We start from the raw sequence: 19,191 nt of genomic DNA, 5'->3' as shown, positions 1-19,191 counted from the left end.
TAGGGTTTTTGTTTTTACATAAAAGTGGAAGTCAGACCAAAAAGGAATTAAGTAAAATGAAGAATTGGCTTTTTATTGCCAAAAGGTACAATTCATAATAAAGATAAAATAGTTCTGACTAATATGCGTTGAATGTCAGTGTATCTATATACTAATAAAAAAGAATGAAAAGAAATAATAGCAGGGAATTTTAATTTACCTCTGAGTCATGACAGATCAAGTGAACAAAATGTAAAACAGAAGATAGAAATTCTAAGAGGCATAATTAATGAGGAAGATCTAAGTGGTACATTTAGAACTGCATCCTGTCAGCAATACCGGAGTCCACGGTGGTCCCACCAGACAGCACCGTGTTAGCGTAGAAGTCCTTCTAGATATCAGCATCACACTTCATGATGGAGTTGAAGGTGGTCTTCTCAATGCACAGACTATACTTTCTTTTAAAGAACCTATTAAACATCTACAAAAATGACCTTTATTATATATACAAAACTGAGATAAATTTTAAAAATAGGCACAACTTAATAATACTAGAACTCAGAAACCAGAAAACCTGTTGCTCTCTTGGGTAAAAATAGAAATTCAGAATATTTGGTAGCAGTAATGATAAAAACACTACTCATTTGTACTGTGCCAAAACAGCATTCAGATGAACATTCAGATGAAATATATACATATATGCATATATGTATATGCAATATATACATATATGAAGTTAAACACTTAAGCATTAGAAAAAGAACAGAACAAAGGCAAGCAGAAAGCAGAAATTAATGATAAATGCAGAAATTGTGTTAGCAAAACTATAGAATTGAAAATCAATTCAAAAGTACCTTATCTGTTTAATTTTTTTTTTTACAGAAAGTCAGCTAGTCCAATCAAAAAAACAAAGCACAAATTACAGCATCATAATTAACAACATAATAATCAACAGTCACAGAAATGGAGGAAAATGAAAAGGATATATTTCTGTTAATATGGAAAATAAAATATAAAAACTTGGGTAAAATGGTTATCATTCTAGGAATATAATTTACCAACTATATATATGTATGTGTGTATATAAAGATTAAAATCAAGAGCTAAACTGCAAAACAGGATGAGACTCAGATCCTCTCATAAGAAAAATTCTAACACACTCTTAAAGAGCAGATAATTCGCATGGTATTTTACACTATACCAAAGCATAGGAAATTAAGGAAATCATCCAGATTCTTTTTTTATGTAGCAGCGAAACATTAATTTAACATTGAAGTCTGACAATGATTTAACCAAAAAAAAAAAAAAAAGAGTAGAGACCAATTGAACTTAATATCAATGAAAAGTCCCAAATAAAAGTTAGTAAACAGAACCTAACAACACAATAAAAGAATTGTTTAACATTACCAGAGAGGATTTATTCTAGGAATGCAAGGTCTTCCCTGAATTCAGCATTACACAATCTATGTAATACACTATATTAATTGATCTAAGGAGAAAAAGGGTATGATCATCTCCATGGATGCTGAAATCTAACATTATTGTGATTAAAATAAATTTATCTAACTGGGTAAATGTGTTTTTTTTTTTTTAACACAATAAGTCTATTTGTATGTCAGTTCCAAATCTGGCCTGTTGCTTAATAGGAACATTGGTATTCCCATTAAAGTCTGGAACAGATAGAGATGGGAAACCATTGTTCTACATAGTGCTAAGTTTTACATTGAATTAGTAATAGGTAAGAGAAAGAAAATAAAGGCATAAACATTAGAAAGGAGGTGGTAAAGCTATTGTTACGTGAATTTGAATCCTTCCTGTATTTTAGGTACTGGTGAAAAAAGAGACGAAATTTTCCTTTGTTTGCAGAGCTTACATTCTGATGACATGTTATTATATGACTATACACTTGGAAAATTAAGGAATCAAGTGAAAACTTACCACAAACAATACCAGAAAAGATAATATCCCTAGGAATAAATGTAACAAGGATGTGCAAGGTATGTGAGGAAAATTTTCCAACACTGTTGAAGGACACAAAAGACAAATTGAGTAAAGATGTCAATTCACCCTACATTAACTTCTTGAACATTCAGAGTAGGAAAGGCTTTTGTTATTAATGACCCCAAATTCAGAAGTTAAAGCAGGAAAAAATGGTAAGTTCAGATACGTTTTTTAAAAACTTCAAGAAAACAAACAAGCAGAAAACCCCATAAGCAAATTCTACAACACAAAGATACACTGGTACAAAATACAACCTGTGGTACAGACACAGGTTAATACATGAAGAAACTCTACAAATCAATAAAGAAGATACCTACAAATCAAGAAAAACTGGGCAATAGGTATGAAAAGACTGTTCATAAAAAGGAAGTGTTAATGGTTTTTAAAACGTGAAAAGGTGCTTCTTTCATAAAAAGAGGAAATCAAATTAAAAATATACTGAGACAAGGGCACGGGGGTGGCTGAGTCAGTTAAGCAATCTGACACTTGATTTTGGCTCAGATCATGGTCTCATGGTCATGAAATTGAGCCCCGTGTCAGTCTCTGCGCTAGGCGTGGAGGCTGCTTAAGATTCTCTCTCTCCCTGTCCCTCTGCCCCTCCTGCTCTCAACAGATACACTGAGACTATATATATATATATATATATATCAGACTGAAAAAATTGAGAAATCTGGTAACATACTCTATTGACAAGGCATTGGGAATTGGGCACTTTTGCTTATGAGAGTATAAATTGGTAAAATCATTAGCAAGGGTGAGTTTTTAATATATAAATAAATTGCAAATGCATAGTTCTTTGATCTCCAGAGTTCACTTCCAGGAATTTATCTCTGTATGTATGCCTGTATAAAATGACCTGTCATAAGATTATTTATTACAGCATTGTTTATAGTTAGTGGAAGTCTGGAAACTACTTAAACATCCATTAACAGGAGAGTGGATAAGTAAATTATAGTATATCCTGACAGTTCTACAAAAGAAAGAGGGCATTCTTTTTTTTTTTTAATTTTTTTTTTTAATGTTTATTTATTTTTGAGACAGAGTGAGACAGAGCATGAACGGGGGAGGGGCAGAGAGAGAGGGAGACACAGAATCGGAAGCAGGCTCCAGGCTCCGAGCCATCAGCCCAGAGCCCGACGCAGGGCTCGAACTCACAGACCGCAAGATCGTGACCTGAGCTGAAGTCGGACTCTTAACCGACTGAGCCACCCAGGTGCCCCTCTTTTTTTTTTTTAAATGTTTATTTATTTTTGAGAGAGACAGAGCATGAACGGGGGAGGGGCAGAGAGGGAGGGAGACACAGAATCTGAAACAGGCTCCAGGCTCCGAGCTGTCAGCACAGAGCCAGATGCGGGGCTGACACCCACGAACTGCGAGATCATGACCTGAGCCAAAGTTGGACGCTTAACTGACTGAGCCACCCAGGTGCCCCAGGAAGGCATTCTTTATATTTTAATATGGAGATATTCCAAAATACATTGTAAAGTGAAAAACGCAAAGTTCAGAATGATACATGTAGTATGCAAACATTTGTGTGACACAGGTCATATATGAATACATATTCAATTTACTTATATTTGCACAAAATAACTCTGGAGAAGAAGCTGATTTAATAACTGGTTAGCTGGTAGGAAGAGGGAGAGTCATAGGAATAAAATGGGAAGGTGAAACTTTGGATAAGTTTTAGTTTGTGAACCATGTGAATGTTATACCTATTTAATAAGCTTAGAAAACAAATTAAAGTTAAAAATTAATTCTTCTAGAAAGTGGTATAGCCAAGGTATAGAGTAAGATGTAAATTTTCTGTCTTCCCTGTTTTTTTAAATTAAGACAGACATGAAAGGAGAGTGTAGATGGTGTCATGACTAATAAAGTCACGTGAAAGTACACACCTCCTGAAAGTTGGCAAATGACTTTCACAAACACAAACTCAGCACATTTTATAACCTCAGTCATGATACTGAGGCCACTTACTGTGTTTCCTGTGTATCTGTCATCTAAAATTGCTCGAGATGTTTTGATAAGGTGTCATCTGTGCATCCTACCCTTATAATTTGAAGCTGGTCAGTCTGCCTTCCCCTCCCCTGCTTTTGGTTATTTTCTCTGTTCATTAACAGCTCCTTAGCAGTAAAGATAGAATAAATAAAGGAAGAGAACACAGCTTAGTTTTGTTGTGTGGCAGGGCACATTCACATAACTGTTGGCAGGATGCTCTTTAAGATATTGAGGAGAGGGTAGGGATAGGAAATGGGAGAAACGCATTTACTGACTTAGACATATTTTTTACATTTGGTCATCACCACAGTCCCATTTAGGTGGATAAATAGCCCTGACAAGTGAGGGAACTGAGGCTCAGAGGTCATTACAGTGAGGAATTGAACCAGTCTGTTGCCTCCTAATGTTAGAGAAATGAATGAGACAGAATAGTATCATCATATGAGGAGCATAAGTTGGGTCTCTTCCCCATTCACCATGTTTGTGTCTTCAAGGAATGCACAGTTGTTGTAAATTTTGATGGGGATCTGATCAAAAGGAATGAACAAGAAGAGGGGTAGAAGAGGGATTTGTGAAAAACAGAGCAGAGAGAGACAAGGAAGAAAGAGAACACCTGGGGCGCCTGGGTGGCGCAGTCGGTTAAGCGTCCGACTTCAGCCAGGTCACGATCTCGCGGTCCGTGAGTTCGAGCCCCGCGTCAGGCTCTGGGCTGATGGCTCAGAGCCTGGAGCCTGTTTCCGATTCTGTGTCTCCCTCTCTCTCTGCCCCTCCCCCGTTCATGCTCTGTCTCTCTCTGTCCCAAAAATAAATAAATGTTGAAAGAGAACACCTGTTTTGTAGTAGCATTGGTACCTTAGGCTAAAGTGAGCTCTGAGATTATTTCGTGCTTTTGTCTGTCCTACATTACCCTCATGTGTGATAATTGGGTATAGCATTTTTTTTTCCTGAGAAAGTGAGACATTTGAATGATGCCTCTTAACTCCTTTCCTTGAAGGCTGATGGAGCTGACTCAGCCAGTTGGCTCTTTCATCTCATTTCCGTTGCTGATAAGGAGTGCAAGCATTAGAGGAGTGTCTGGGTGGCTCAGTTGGTTAAGTGGCTGACTCTTGGTTTCGGCTTAGGTCACAATCTCGCAGTTTGTGAATTTGAGCCCTGCATCAGGCTCTGCGCTGTTAGTGCAGGGATTTTCTCTGTCTCTCTCTCTCTGCCCCTCCCCTGCTCGTGTTCTCTCTCTCTCTCTCCGCATAAACTTGAAAAAAAAAAGTGCAAGCATTAGAGCAAGATTCACGTTTTTCACTGTTGTGTCGTAATGAGTAACTTTTCTTCTCCTGAGTGATTATTTTTTTAAACATATTTTTTTAGCGTTTATTCATTTTTGAGAGACAGAGACAGAGCGTGAGCGGGGGAGGGGCAGAGAGAAAGGGAGACACAGAATCCTAACCAAGCTCCAGGCTCTGAGCCATCAGCACACAGCCAGACGCGGGGCTCGAACTCACGAACTGCGAGATCATGGGGCTTGAACTCACGAACTGCGAGATCATGACCTGAGCTGAAGTCAGATGCCCAACCAACTGAGCCACCCAGGCGCCCCCAGAGTGATTACTTATATTCATGCTACTAATGGAAGGACTACGTCCTCCGTGGTAAATACAGAAATCTCAGTAGCAGGTAGTAAATAGAGGTTAAAAAAATCAATGTAGACAAGGGCAGATGTGTTTGTGGTGAAGATGAAAATGATTTTGCTGGTGCCTTGTTTCATAGCATCCTGATGAAAAGAGATTGGAAGGCCTCTCCAAACAGCTGGACTGGGATGTTCGCAGCATTCAACGCTGGTTTCGACAGAGATGCAACCAGGAGAAGCCAAGCACGCTGACGAGGTTCTGTGAGAGCATGTAAGTTGCTGTTACTCTTTTTGAAAGCAAAACCTGCCTAAGTACTCCTCCTGTCCCTAACTTAAAAATAAAGGCTTCGTGCAGGCTCCAGCAGCCCCTGTAAAGCATGCCACCTGGTGGAAAAAATAGTCCTCAAAAACTGGGGGAATAGTAGTTTGTAAGAATTTGTGATTAATGCTTTGGATTCAGTAACTGAAGTTCACTTTCTAATGTAGTTCCTACAAGGTATTGGCAGATGGTATTTTCAGGGGCCTGCGATGGTATTTTCATTCAGCCACCTTTGAAATAGAGCACTAAAAGTTATTACTTTAATGGTTTGAATTTTAATAGAGGAGACTTTGTCAAGATGTTCTTTCCACGGGTAACAGCTGAGATGCTAAGATGTATAATCAGAGAGTCGTGATTATGTCCCATATTCCTGGAGATTTAAGAAATAACTATATTATATTCCTTGGGTGAATTTAATGAAGCATTGCTTGAAGGTGGGGGGTGGAATGAAGGTCTCTTCCATTTCTGAAATGCGAACTTTATGGTGTGTAAATTATCAATAAAGCTGTTAAGAATAATAAAAGACCTATAGAGAACTAGCACAGTGCTGTTTTGAAATAGTGACACTCAATGCACTGACCTAGAGGAAAGTTAGAGAAGGAAATACTGAAGCATTGAGCACATTTCCAACAAAGGGAAGGGACTGTGCCTCGAGCTGGTTGGTGCATTTGGTCTTCATCCTTTGGGATGTGACTGTGCCTTTGTCTAACAGCTCTGTGCTTTGGGAGCTTTTTTCCTGACACCTGGTCATTTGAACAATAGTGCTGTCATTGTTCCCTTTGTTGCAGGCTCCTTCTGTTTGGGGTTAAAGTTGCATTTTCAGGTTTAGCTTTCAATTATGCCGAAAAAGTATTTTAGCAATTACAATCTAAAACTCAGAGGGAAGCCTGATGTTCTGGGAGAAGTGAGTGAGGGGCAGAATAATAACCATAAATTCCTAGGGCTGGATAAATATGGGGAGCATAAACAGGGTCTTCAGGAGGTCAGAATATTTATAAAACATGGAAAAACAACCGAGTAGATACAATCTGCAAAGCCCTTCCTATAATTGAACTGAGTGGCAGTTTATGGAAGAAGGATTTATGCATCTGGGCTCCTGATCAAAAGCTGGAATTGCTTCCTGGCCTGGCCCCACCACGTACGTGAAGGACCTGTGTTCCTTCTTTGGGCTGTGGGTCTGAGTAGTGGTGAAGCTGAGTCTTGGCATCGGGACCACATGCTGAAACTCACGTGTCATCTTCCCCTCCTCCAGCTAACTTCTTTGGTAACTCGACACTCGTCCTTTCTCTACTATACTGACTCTACACCAGTTTCCATACCAGTATGTATAGGAATCAGTCATTGAATGTTGTTCAAGTGCAGATTATCATTGAGTCGGTCTGATGGCAACCGAGGGTACATTTTTAACAAGTTCCCAGGTGATGCCACTGGTCCATGGACCACATTTTGAAGAGCAAAGCTCAACACTATGCCAGTATCTATGTCTTCTCCCTGAATTCAGCTGGCCTTTATCTGCGGTTAGAATCAGCTAAAAATATTTCTAAATGATTGATAAAGGCATGGCAATGTGAAGGCACAACTGGGGGGGAGAGATGGTACCTAAATGTATCAATTATGATCTTTTTCCTCAAGTGGTTTATTTTAATAGTTAGTGTCAAGGAGATATAACAAATATCTGAGTATATGCACATCAGGGATATTAAACAATGAGCAGATAGACGTGTGCACGAAACAATTGGCATGGACCATCAGTAAGTAAAGATTAGAGGAGAAAGATCAGCTGTGGGCTAGGGCACGTGGCAGGGCTATTGGGATTAGAACTGAGACAGTACTGGTGGCCTTTGACTTCTCTGTTGCAGAGGACTGTGCTGATGAACTTTGTTCTGAAACTCTCTTCTTCCTTAACCTCTGGATTGCCACTAGATTCTCTGGTCTTTCCAAGAGCAACTGTTTGTGTGACTTATTCTGCATTTTTCCATTTTCTTGAGTGAGCTTCTCCAGAGTCAGTCTTCAACCTCTTATTTTCCCCACTCTACCTTCCATCCTCTGTGCAGAAGTAATTTTCTCTCGCCATCCTCTTCCAAAGTCATGTGTCCAATGACAAGGCATCGTTCTGCTGTCTCCCAGCTGGCAACTCTGACTTGCTTTCATCGCTGACTTCCCTTCACCTGTTGTTTGCATGCCTCCATTCCGTTATAGGCTAGAAGCTCAAACCAGTCATTTGCTGGGTTCCGTTAGTTCTTCGTAAAGCCGCTGCTGTGGCCCAGATCTTAATTGCTCTCATAGCTATCCTTCTTATTTATGTCACACTCATAGATATTTTGCTACAAAAAAATTCCGAACATGCTACTATTTCCATGTTCTCCTGCCTTTAAACCCTGATATTTTTTGCAACTGTTGGATAAATTATTAGGCTACTTAGCCTGTTAGCTAGACTCTGATTTTCATGTGTTTGGTATCAGTCACCCAAATGACCCCTTCCTTCCAGAAGGTTGTCTTTTCACTGTCCATACTTTGTTCAATTCCTGCCATGGTTTATGCTGTGCTCCTGGCATGGACACCTATGTTCCTCTGCCCTGCCCATATATCCCCTACCCATTCTTCAAACCCGAGGCCCTCTCAGAAATGTGGCATGACTGTTGAGTGTCTGGAATGAGCATGACTTTTTTGGAATTTTAGAGTCCTCACTATAAGTGCTAGTAATTTAATATTGAATCACATGCTTTCTTATGTGGTGATTTAACTTAACTTGTCCGTATATTTTTACCCTCAGTATATAATGCTTGCTCCTTGAGGGCACGAGAACCACATCTTGTTTTTCTTGCATTCTTAGTCTTTATCACCACATATATACTGCTGAATAAATATTGGTTAAATGACTGTAAGTTAAAGTGGCATTTTTTTGGAAGGATTTACTGATCTAAGTTGGCACGCTGCCTCCCCAAATGGAAAGTGCCTTTTATACACTGACTTAGCCTAAAATTTGTCTAGGAAAATTATCAAACTCTGGAAAGCTCCAAGACTGTATCTCAAAGAGATTAGAGGAAGGAATGGGCTGGCAAAGGGGAACATTTAGCTAATGCGAGGCAAATAAAGCAGAATTATATTGGTCACTGTATGCACGAATGTATGCTATAGTTATTGCTCATCAATATAAAAAATGATCTGGAATAATTGTTCCTAACCAAGGGTGCACTGCATAATCACCTGATGAGCTTTTGTAAATACACATACCCAGCCCCCCACCCCAGGATGTCTGAATCAGTGTGGCATCCTAGGTGAGGTCTGGACATGGATATCTTGAAAGAAATGCCCTGAGTACTTACGGCACATATCCATGGTTAAGAAGCACTAATCTCTGAAAAGAGATGACTGCTGTTCCAAAATACTAAAAATCAAATTAGCAAGCAAGCCAACACAGGTTTGGGACCTGAAGGTTTAGGGCCGAAATGTAAAGTTTCTATAGTTTTTCTGTTCTATCTAAATTACTATTTTAGAAAATACAGAGTCCTTTCGCGGGAATTGTGTTTCATCTTGCAGCGGTGGGGAATGGCAGCAGTATGCATGCCAAACCACGCTGGTAACCATCTGCTGGCATGTCCGACTTCTGGCATACCTGTTTCATGCAGATGAGCTGAGTAGAAGTTGTTCAACAAGTAATGTGTTGAAACATTGACATGAATTTCTTTCCTTCATGCTTGATGTCAGTCATTCGCAGCTGTGATAGTTTTCATGAATATTTCTTCCCGAAGGGTTTAAATCTTTATTGGCGACTGAAATAGAGATTTTCAAGAGGAAGTAAAGAATTTATAAAAATGAGATATCCTGTGATACATTTTCGGAGGAACTCTTGCTAAATGGGAGTCATTTAGCTGAGGGATCATGCTTTGCAGTGACTGAAGTTTTACCTCTCCCCTCCCACAGTTGCATCAGGATAATAGGAAAGTAAAGAATATTGGCAATAAAAAAAATATCTGCAGCATGAAACAGGAAGAGGCAGAGATGTGTTTTCAGAATAAATGGCTTCCCTCTCGTTTGTGCACTATCAGTGTTCATCATTTTTAAATATTGTGCAGTATATTTAATAGCACATGCCTGGGAATAAATATTATATATGGCTTTCATTTAAGCAGTCTCCAAATGACTTCATACTGACAGGTAGATCTCCCATATGATAGTATGAAGATGTAGGGCAAGGAGTATTACATTTCACAGATTAGTTCTGATTTATGTGGATTGAGGTTTGCTCAGGTGGAACCTTGTTGTAAGTTGAGGACCCACGATTGTCTTTTCTTTAGGGATTTCATTTTAGAGTTGAGGTTGATTAAAACTACCCCCAGATGCTACCATACTTGGATGCAAGCAGGCCAAAATCTGGGAACTTTTTGAAGCTGTGACTTTATTTCTGCAAAGAAAGCTCTATGATCTTAATTTGTGATTTCATTGAACTAAGGATAAGTCAGCAATGAGAAAGGAGTGGTTTACAAAATCACCCTCCTGCTACCACTCGGTCACAGATTTTGCTATCTTTTTACTTGAACAAGTTCGCAATGCTGTCTTGTGACCACAATAAGAAAGTGGAACCTAATAATTGAGGGAAAAAAGAGAACAGGGCAACACAGGGAACAAGCTGAGTCAGATATCCCTTTATTTCAGATCAGTCTTTGATCTGAGGAAATGTGAACATATTCATCAAGTTGTCATAACACAGTCACCTATTTACAAAAAAACCACAACCAAGTATTTGTAAACTGCTTTAGAATCTTCCATATATTGCACACTGTGGTGAAGAACAAAATTTTGCCTAAGAGAAAATTCCATTTTGATTATTTTCACAAATAGATCATGACTTGAGCGTTATTTACTACCAAAGTTCTCCTGAAGACTGATGTGGTGCTTTGTTTGTTTTAATGCAGTTTTTTTTTTAATTTAAATTCAAGTTAGTTAACATACAGTGTAGTATTGGTTTCAGGGATAGAACCCAGTGATTCATCACTCACATGTAACACCCAGTGTTCATCCCAACAAGTGCCCTCCTTGATGCCCATAACCCATTTAGCCCACCCATCTCTCCTCCAGCAACCCTCAGTTTGTTCTCTGTCTTTAAGAGCCTCTTATGGTTTGCCTCCCTCTCTGTTTTTATGTTACTTTTACTTCCCTTTCCCTATGTTCACCTGTTGTGTTTCTTAAATTCCACATATGAGTGAAATTATACGTTTGTCTTTCTGAGCATAATACACTCTAGTTCCATCCACGTTGTTACAAATGGCAAGATTTTGTTCTTTTTGATCGTTGAGTAGTATTCCATGGTATGTATGTGTATACATATATATATATATATATATATATATATATATACACACACACACACATATACATATATATGTATATATATATACATACATATACATATATATGTATGTATATATACACACACATATACATATATATGTATATATATAGATGTGATATATATATATATATAGAAGATGTGATATATATATGTATATATATGTGTATGTATATATATATATATATATATATATATATATATATATATATATCACATCTTCTTTACCCATTCATCAGTCAGTGGATATTGGGCTTTTTCCATAATTTGGCTGTTGTTGATATAGCCAATATAGCTATAAACATTGGGGTGCACGTACCCCTTCAAATCAGCATTTTTGCATCCTTTGGATAAATTCCTAGTGCAATTCCTGCATCATATGGTAGTTCTATTTTTAATGTTTTAAAAAGTTGTATTTATTTATATGAGAGAGAGAGACAGACAGACAGAGACAGTTAGCATGAGCAGGAGAAGGGCAGAGAGAGGGGGAGAGAGAGAATCCCAAGCAGACTCTGCACTGTCTGTGCAGAGCCTGACGCAGGGCTTGAACTCATGAACTGTGAGATCATGACCTGAGCCGACATCAGGAGTTGGACCCTTAACCAACTGAGCCACCCAGGCACCCCTCTATTTTTAATTTTTGAGGAACCTCCATACTGTTTTCCAGAGTGGCTGCACCAGTTTGCATTCTCACCAGCAGTGCAAAAGGGTTCCCCTTTTTCTGCATCCTTACCAACATCTTTTGTTTCCTGTGTTGTTAATTTTAGCCATTCTGACAGGTGTGAGGTGGTATCTCAATGTGGTTTTGATTTGTGTTTCCCTGATGATAAGTGATATTGAGCATCTTTTCATGTGTTTGTTAGCCATCTGGATGTCTTCTTGGGAAAAGTGTCTATTCGTGTCTTCTGCCCATTCCTTCACTGGATTATTTATTTTTTGGGTGTTGAGTTTGATAAGTTCTTTAAAGATTTTGGATATTAACCCTTTATCTGATACATCATTTGCAAATATCTTCTCGCATCCTGTAGGCTTCCTTTTAGTTTTGCTGATTGTTTCCTTTGCTGTGCAGAAGCTTTTTATCTTGATGCAGCCCCAATGGTTTATTTTTGCTTTTATTTCCCTTGCCTTTGGAGATGTGTTGAGTAAGAAGTTGCTGTGGCTGAGGTCAAGGAGGTTGCTGCCAGTTTTCTCCTGTAGGATCTTGATGGTTTCCTATCTCACATTTAGGTCTTTCATCCATTTTGAATTTATTTTTGTGTATGGCGTAAGAAAGTGGTCCAGTTTTATTTTTCTGCATGTCGCTGTACAGTTTTCTAGCACCATTTGCTAAGAGACCGTCTTTTTTTTCATTGGATATTCTTTCCTGGTTTGTTGAAGATTAGTTGGTCATACATTTTTGAGTCCATTTCTGGGTTCTCTATTCTGTTCCATTGATCTATGTGTCTATTTTTGTGCCAGTACCATACTGTCTTAATGGTTATAGCCTTGTAATACAGCTTGAAGTCTGGAATTGGGATGTCTCTAGCTTTGGTTTTCTTTTTCAACATTACTTTGGCTATTCAGGTTTTCTGGTTCCATACAGATTTTAGAATTGTTTGTTGTAGCTCTGTGAAGAATGCTGGTGTTATTTTGATAGGAATTGCGTTGAATATGTAGACTGCTTTGGGTATTTTACATATTTTAACAATATTTGTTCTTCCAATCCATGAACATGGAATGTTTCTCCATTTCTTTGTGTCTTCTTCAATTTCTTTCATAAGCTTTCTATAGTTTTCAGTGTATAGATCTCTTATCTCTTTGGTTAGGTTTATTCCTAGGTATCTTACGGTTTTTGGTGCAATTGTAAATGGGATTGATTCCTTGATTTCTCTTTCTGCTGCTCCATTATTGGTATATAGAAATGGAACTGATTTCTGTACGTTGATTTTATATTCTGCAACTTTGCTGAATTCATGTATCAGTTCTAGCAGTCTTTTGGGTTGAATTATAGAATATCATGCCATCTGCAAATAGTGAAAGTTTGACTTCTTCCTTGCTGATTTCTATGCCTTTCATTTGTTTTTGTTGTCTGAGGGCTGAGGCTAGGATTTCCAGTACTATGTTGAGCACAGTGGTGAGAATGGACATCCCTGTCGTGTTCCTGACCTTAGGGGGAAAGCTCTCAGTTTTTCCCCATTGAGGATATTAGCTGTAGGTCTTTCATATATAGCTTTTATGATGTTGAGGTATGTTCTATCTGTACCTACTTTGTTGAGGGGTTTTATTAAAAATGGATGCTGTGTTTTGTCAGAAGCTTCTTCTGTACCTGTTAAGAGAGTCATATGGTTCTTACCTTTTCTTTTATTAATGTGGTGTATTACATTGATTGATTTGTGAATATTGAACCAGCCCTGCAGCCCAGGAATAAATCCCACTTGATCATAGTGAATAATTCTTGTAATGTACTGTTGAATTCATTTTGCTAGAATCTTGTTGAGAATTTTTGTATCCAGGTTCATAAAGGATATTGGCCTATAATTCTTTTTTCAACGTTTTTTTTTTTTTTTTTTTTTTTTTTTTTTTTTGGCCTATAATTCTTTTTAGTGGGGTCTCTGTCTGGAATCAAGGTGATGCTAACTTCATAGAATGAATCTGGAAGATTTCCTTCCATTTCTGTTTTTTGGAACATTTTGGGAACGATAGGTGTTATCTCTAAATGTCTGGTAGAATTCCCCTGGGAAGCCATCTGGCCCAGGACTTTTGTTTGTTGGGAGATTTTTGATAATTGATCCAAATTTATTTGCTGGCTATGTGGGTCTGTTCAAATTTTCTAGTTCTTCTTGTTTCAGTTTTGGTAGTTTATGTTTCTAGGAATTTGTCTATTTCTTCCCAGATTGCCCAGTTTGTTGGCATATAATTTTTCATAGTATTCTCTTATAACTGTATTTCTGCAGTGTTGGTTGTATTCTCTCCTCTTTCATTTGTGTTTTTATCGATGTGGGTCCTCTATCTTTTTTGTTTGATAAGTTCTGCTAGGGGTTTATCAATTTTGTTTATTCTTTCAAAGAACCAGCATTTAGTGTCATTGATCTGTTCTGTTATTTTGTTATTATTTAATAATAATCTGCTCTAATCTTTATTATATCCCTTCTTCTACTGGCTATAGGCTTTATTTGGTGCTCCTTTTCTGGCTCCTTTAGGTGTAAGGTTAGGCTGTGAATTTGGGGCTTTTCTTTGTTCTTGAGACAAGCCTGAATTGCAACGTATTTTCCTCTTAGGACTGCCTTTGCTACATTCCATAGGGCTTGGACTGTTGTGTTTTCATTTTCATTTGCTTCCATATATTTTTAAAAATCTCTTCTTTAATTTTCTAGTTCATTCATTCTTTAGTTGGATGTTCTTTAACCTCCATGAGGAGGTTTAAGGGGTTTCCAAATTTTTTCTTGTGGTTGATTTTATGTTTCTTAGCATTGTGATTTGAAAATATGATTGGTATAATCTCGATCTTTTTGTACCTATTGAGGGCTGATTTGTGACCCAGTATGTCATATAATCTGGAGAATGTTCTATGTGCACTCAAGACGAATGTGTATTCTTCTGCTTTAGGATGAAATGTTCCGAATATATCTATTAAGTCCATCTGGTCCCATATGTTTTAAAAGCCATTGTTTTCTTGCTGGTTTTCTGCTTAGATGATCTGTCCATTGTAAGTGGAGTATTAAGGTCCCCTATTATTATGGTATTATTATCAGTGAGTTTCTTTATTCTGTTATTAATTGATTTATATATTTGGGTGCCCCACATTGGGGGCATAAATATTTACAATTGTTAGATCTTCTTGGTGGGTAGTCAGTCCTCTTAATTATGATGTAATGCCCTTCTTCATCTCTTGTTACAGTCTTTGGTTTAAAATCTAGTTTGTCTGATATAAGTATGGCTATTTTGGCTTTCTTTTGAAGTCCATTAGCATAATAGATGATTCTCCATCCCCTAAAGTTCAATCTGCAGATGTCTTTAGGTCAAAAATGAGTCTCTTGTAGGCAGCATCTAGATGAATTTTTTTTTATTCATCTTGGTGCCCTGTGTTTTGATTGGAACATTTAGTCCATTTACATTTAGAATAATTATTGAAATATATGAATTTTGTGCCATGTATTACCTGTAGTGTTGGTGTTCCCAGTAGATGTTTTGTAGTACTTTGTAGTCTTTGTTGCTTTGGTCTTCTTTTTCTTTTTTTTTCCCCCCTCCACCCAGAGAGTCCCCATTAGAATTTGTTGCAGGGCTGGTTTAGTGGTCACGAACTCCTTTAGGTTTTGTTTGTCTGGGAAACTATCTCTTCTTCTATTCTGGATGACAACCTTGCTGGATAAAGGCTGTGTCTTTTTCCCATTCAGGACGTTGAATATTTCCTGCCACTCCCCTCTGGCCTGCCAAGTTTTAGGGGACAGATCTGCTACTAACCTTGTGTGTCTACCGTTGTAAGTTAAGGACCTTTTGTCTCTAGCTACTTTCAGAATTTTCTCTTTATCTTTGTGTTTTCCAAGTTTCACTGTGGTGTGTCATGGTGTTTGACCTATTTTTGTTGATTTTGAGGGTAGTTCTCTGTGCCTCTTGGACTTGAATGCCTGTTTCCTTCCCCGGATTAGGGAAGTTCTGAGCTGTAAGTTGTTCAAATAAATCTTTTGTCCCTTTTTCCTTTTCTTCTTTTGGTACTCCTATGATATGGATATAGTTTCATTTTATGGAATCATAAGTTCTCTAAGTCTCCCCTTGAACTGTAATAATTTCCTCTCCCTGTTTTTTTCAGCTTCAGTATTTTGCATAGTTTTATCTTCTATATCACCTATTCTCTCCTCTGCTTTTTCTAAAAACTTTTTTTAAGTTTACTTACTTATTTTTGAGACAGAGAGAGTGGGAGAGGGAGAGGGAGAGAGAGAAAGGGAGCACATGAGCAAAGGAGGGGCAGAGAGAGGGAGAGAGAGATATTCCCAAGCAGGCCTGCACTGTCAGTGCAGAACCTGATATGGGGCTGAAACTCACTAACTGTGAGATGACTTGAGCCAAAATCAATAGCTGGATGCTCAACCAACTGAGCCACTCAGGCACCCCTTAAAAACTGTTATTGGGGCGCCTGGGTGGCTCAGTCGGTTAGGCGTCTGACTTCGGCTCAGGTCATGATCTCACAGCTCATGAGTTCGAGCCCCGCGTTGGGCTCTGTGCTGACAGCTCAGAGCCTGGAGCCTGCTTCTCATTCTATGTCTCCCTCTCTCTCTGTCCCTCCCCTCCTTGTGCTCTCTCTGTCTCTCAAAAATGAATAAATGTAAAAAAAAATTAAAAAAAAACAACTGTTATTAACTCATGGGTTGTACAAAAACAGATGGTGGACTGGACTTGGCAAGCAAGCTGTAGTTTACTAAACCCTTCTTTCAGATTATAGTACTATTAGCAGTTCTTTCAGAGTTTCAGGAAAGAGAACGTGGTCTTATAGCACAAGGCACAGTCATCCATTGCTCAGTTTTGCCGTATAATAGAATCATTAGAACAGTTCTGTAATTAGTATGCCCATTTAATATTCTTGGCACATGGTGCCTTGATGCTCTGTAGTTTCATTTAACTCAATCAGGCCCTCTTTGAAGTTGTTAGTAGTCAGAAGACAGTATCACTTCCACTACAAAAATTCTGAAGATTAATGAACTGTATCATAGACAGTCTGCTCTTTTGCCTTGGGTAAGCTTTTGAAAGCTTTTCCTTCCTTCTACTCCCAACCTTCCATCTGTGGCATGTGAACTCAGGTTTTCCATGTAGATTAGGCCTCCCACAGTCCTTGATGGCATATGGCTGGGCCTCTAATTTATGTGTACTGGCTAATTAAGAAAGCAGATTTTTGCTAAAAGTATCAGGCCAAACTTTGGTCAGTGTGCCTGTATATTAAGTAGTGCTGGTCAGTTTTCTTTAAACCCTAAATTTCTCAAGACTCTGTAGATAGTTTTTCCAAGAATTTTATTCAATATGGAGTTGGATAGAGATGAAAAGGACAGAATATACAGAGGAATCATTGAATTTATTAAGGTCTAATATTCTTATTTAATTCTTGTCTGCCATTTTTGAATCTATATGCCATATCTTTATTGTTTAATCTGTTTCAAAAGTTATTTCTTTTTTAAGTTTATTTATGTATTTTGGGAGAGAGAAAGCATGAGTGGGGGAGGGACAGAGGGAGAGAGAGAGAATCCTAAGCAGGCTCTATACTGTCAGTCTGGAGCCCGACATAGGGTTCAAACTCATAGACCATGAGATCATGACCTGAGCTGAAATAAAGTCAGATGCTTAACTGACCAAGCCACCCAGAAGACCCAAAAGTTATTTCTGATTTAGAACCAAATCATGAAATCATTATAATCAACTTTGATTATAGAGGATATATAAAAGTACACATGATGTTTGTAAAGTTTGGGGAATAAACATTCTAAATAAATACTTTAACTTTTACTACTTACACAGGATTATATTCTGTACATGTGTTCACACAGATACACATACATGCTGTGTATCTAAGAGTGGTGCCTGCCCTTCTCGGGATATCTTTATAGAACTTGCCTCAACAAAGTGCCTAAAGAAGGCTATAGGAACATTATGTTTTAGGATCCATAAGTCGTGATTCCCTTAGTGGTAGTACAGTCAGTTGCACTGTAACATGGTACACACATTCCTAAAAATTGCCACACTGTGCAGAATTACACAACAACACAACACAACACGGGGCTTATGAGAAAAGTGAGTCAGGGCACAACACTCAAAAACTGCATCAGGGACATTTAAAAAAAGATAGGAATAATAAAAACAGCACAGTTTTATACATGTGAAGTGGTTAAGAAATACATAAGGACTATAATACATATGGTATTTTACCTTGAAAAAGACCTCAAGGTTGCTTGGAAGTTGGGGTTGGTAAGTATTGGGTGAGCTGCCATAATAAAATACCACATACTGGGCGCCTTACACAACAGAAGTATATCTCTCACAGTGCTAGAGGTTGGCAGCCCAGGATCAAAGTGTCTTAGGGGTGGTTTCTCCTGAGGCTTCATTCCTTGGCTTGCATATGGCCACCTTCTTCCTGTGTTCTCACATGGTCTTTCCTCTGTGCATGTTTATTCTCGGTGTCCCTTCCTCTTCTTTTAGGACACCATCCATGTTGGAATAGGACCCCACTCTTACAGCCTCACTTAACCTGAATTGCCTCCATACGAGCCATATTTTCAAATATAGTCGCGTTGGGTGTTAGAGCTTCAGCGTAGGAACTTTGGGAGGACGCAGTTCCACCTGTAAGAGCGTTGGAAGTTTATAGTTTGTAAATTACTATGAAGTGGTAGAAGGAGGATGATCTGAAATTTGAGAGAAAGTTATGACAGCAGGTGGATGTGGCCCATAATGTGGACTGAGGTAACTCGGAGATGTTTGAGAGGGGTATGTGTGCCCGTAGGTGTGTGTTTTGTGTATTCCGACACTGCTCGGGTCCACTGAGCACATTTCTGCATTCACCTAGTGTTTCTGGCAGATAAGATCACACAGACGCCAGTAAGAAATTTGTATTATGCTTACGAAACAGTGGAACATATCAGTACCAGGCTTACAGCCTTGCTGTGATAGCACAGGGTAGGGGTGCAGTGGGTGAGCTCTGGAGCCGGGCAGTCTGACTTCAAATGTTACCTCAGAAAAATCTGTGGGATATTTGGGAGAGCCGTTTGGCCACCCTAAGCTTCAGTTACTTCATTTGTGAAACAGGCATGTTATCCGTGCCCAACTCATAGGGTCCTTGGGAAGACTACAGGCCTTAACCTATGAAGTGTTTGGAATGGCATCTTGTGCACAAGGGGGTGAATGCTAGCTACCATCAACACCATCGTGTTGTCTGTTGTTTGTCAAGTTGGTGTAATGAGAGCAGGAGCA

The 19,191-nt window shown here is 38.5% G+C and overlaps 1 protein-coding gene across 3 annotated transcripts in view; it reads left to right on the top strand.

The window, feature by feature from the left end:
• CERS6 (ceramide synthase 6) overlaps positions 1 to 19,191 on the top strand; it is a 325,119-nt gene that overhangs the window by 99,590 nt on the left and 206,338 nt on the right. For all 3 annotated transcript variants that reach the window (XM_060624843.3, XM_060624844.3, XM_060624845.3), the window contains exon 3: positions 5,737 to 5,867. In XM_060624843.3, coding sequence (XP_060480826.1) covers positions 5,737 to 5,867 — 131 coding nt within the window. The remainder of the gene's footprint in view (positions 1 to 5,736; positions 5,868 to 19,191) is intronic.

This window comes from Panthera onca, chromosome C1 (genome assembly GCF_046562875.1).
Source record: "Panthera onca isolate mPanOnc1 chromosome C1, mPanOnc1 haplotype 2, whole genome shotgun sequence".
NCBI classification, from domain to species: domain Eukaryota; kingdom Metazoa; phylum Chordata; class Mammalia; order Carnivora; family Felidae; genus Panthera; species Panthera onca.
The sequence above is the reverse complement of the archived record's forward strand: the minus strand, read 5'-3'. Positions and strand labels throughout refer to the sequence as shown.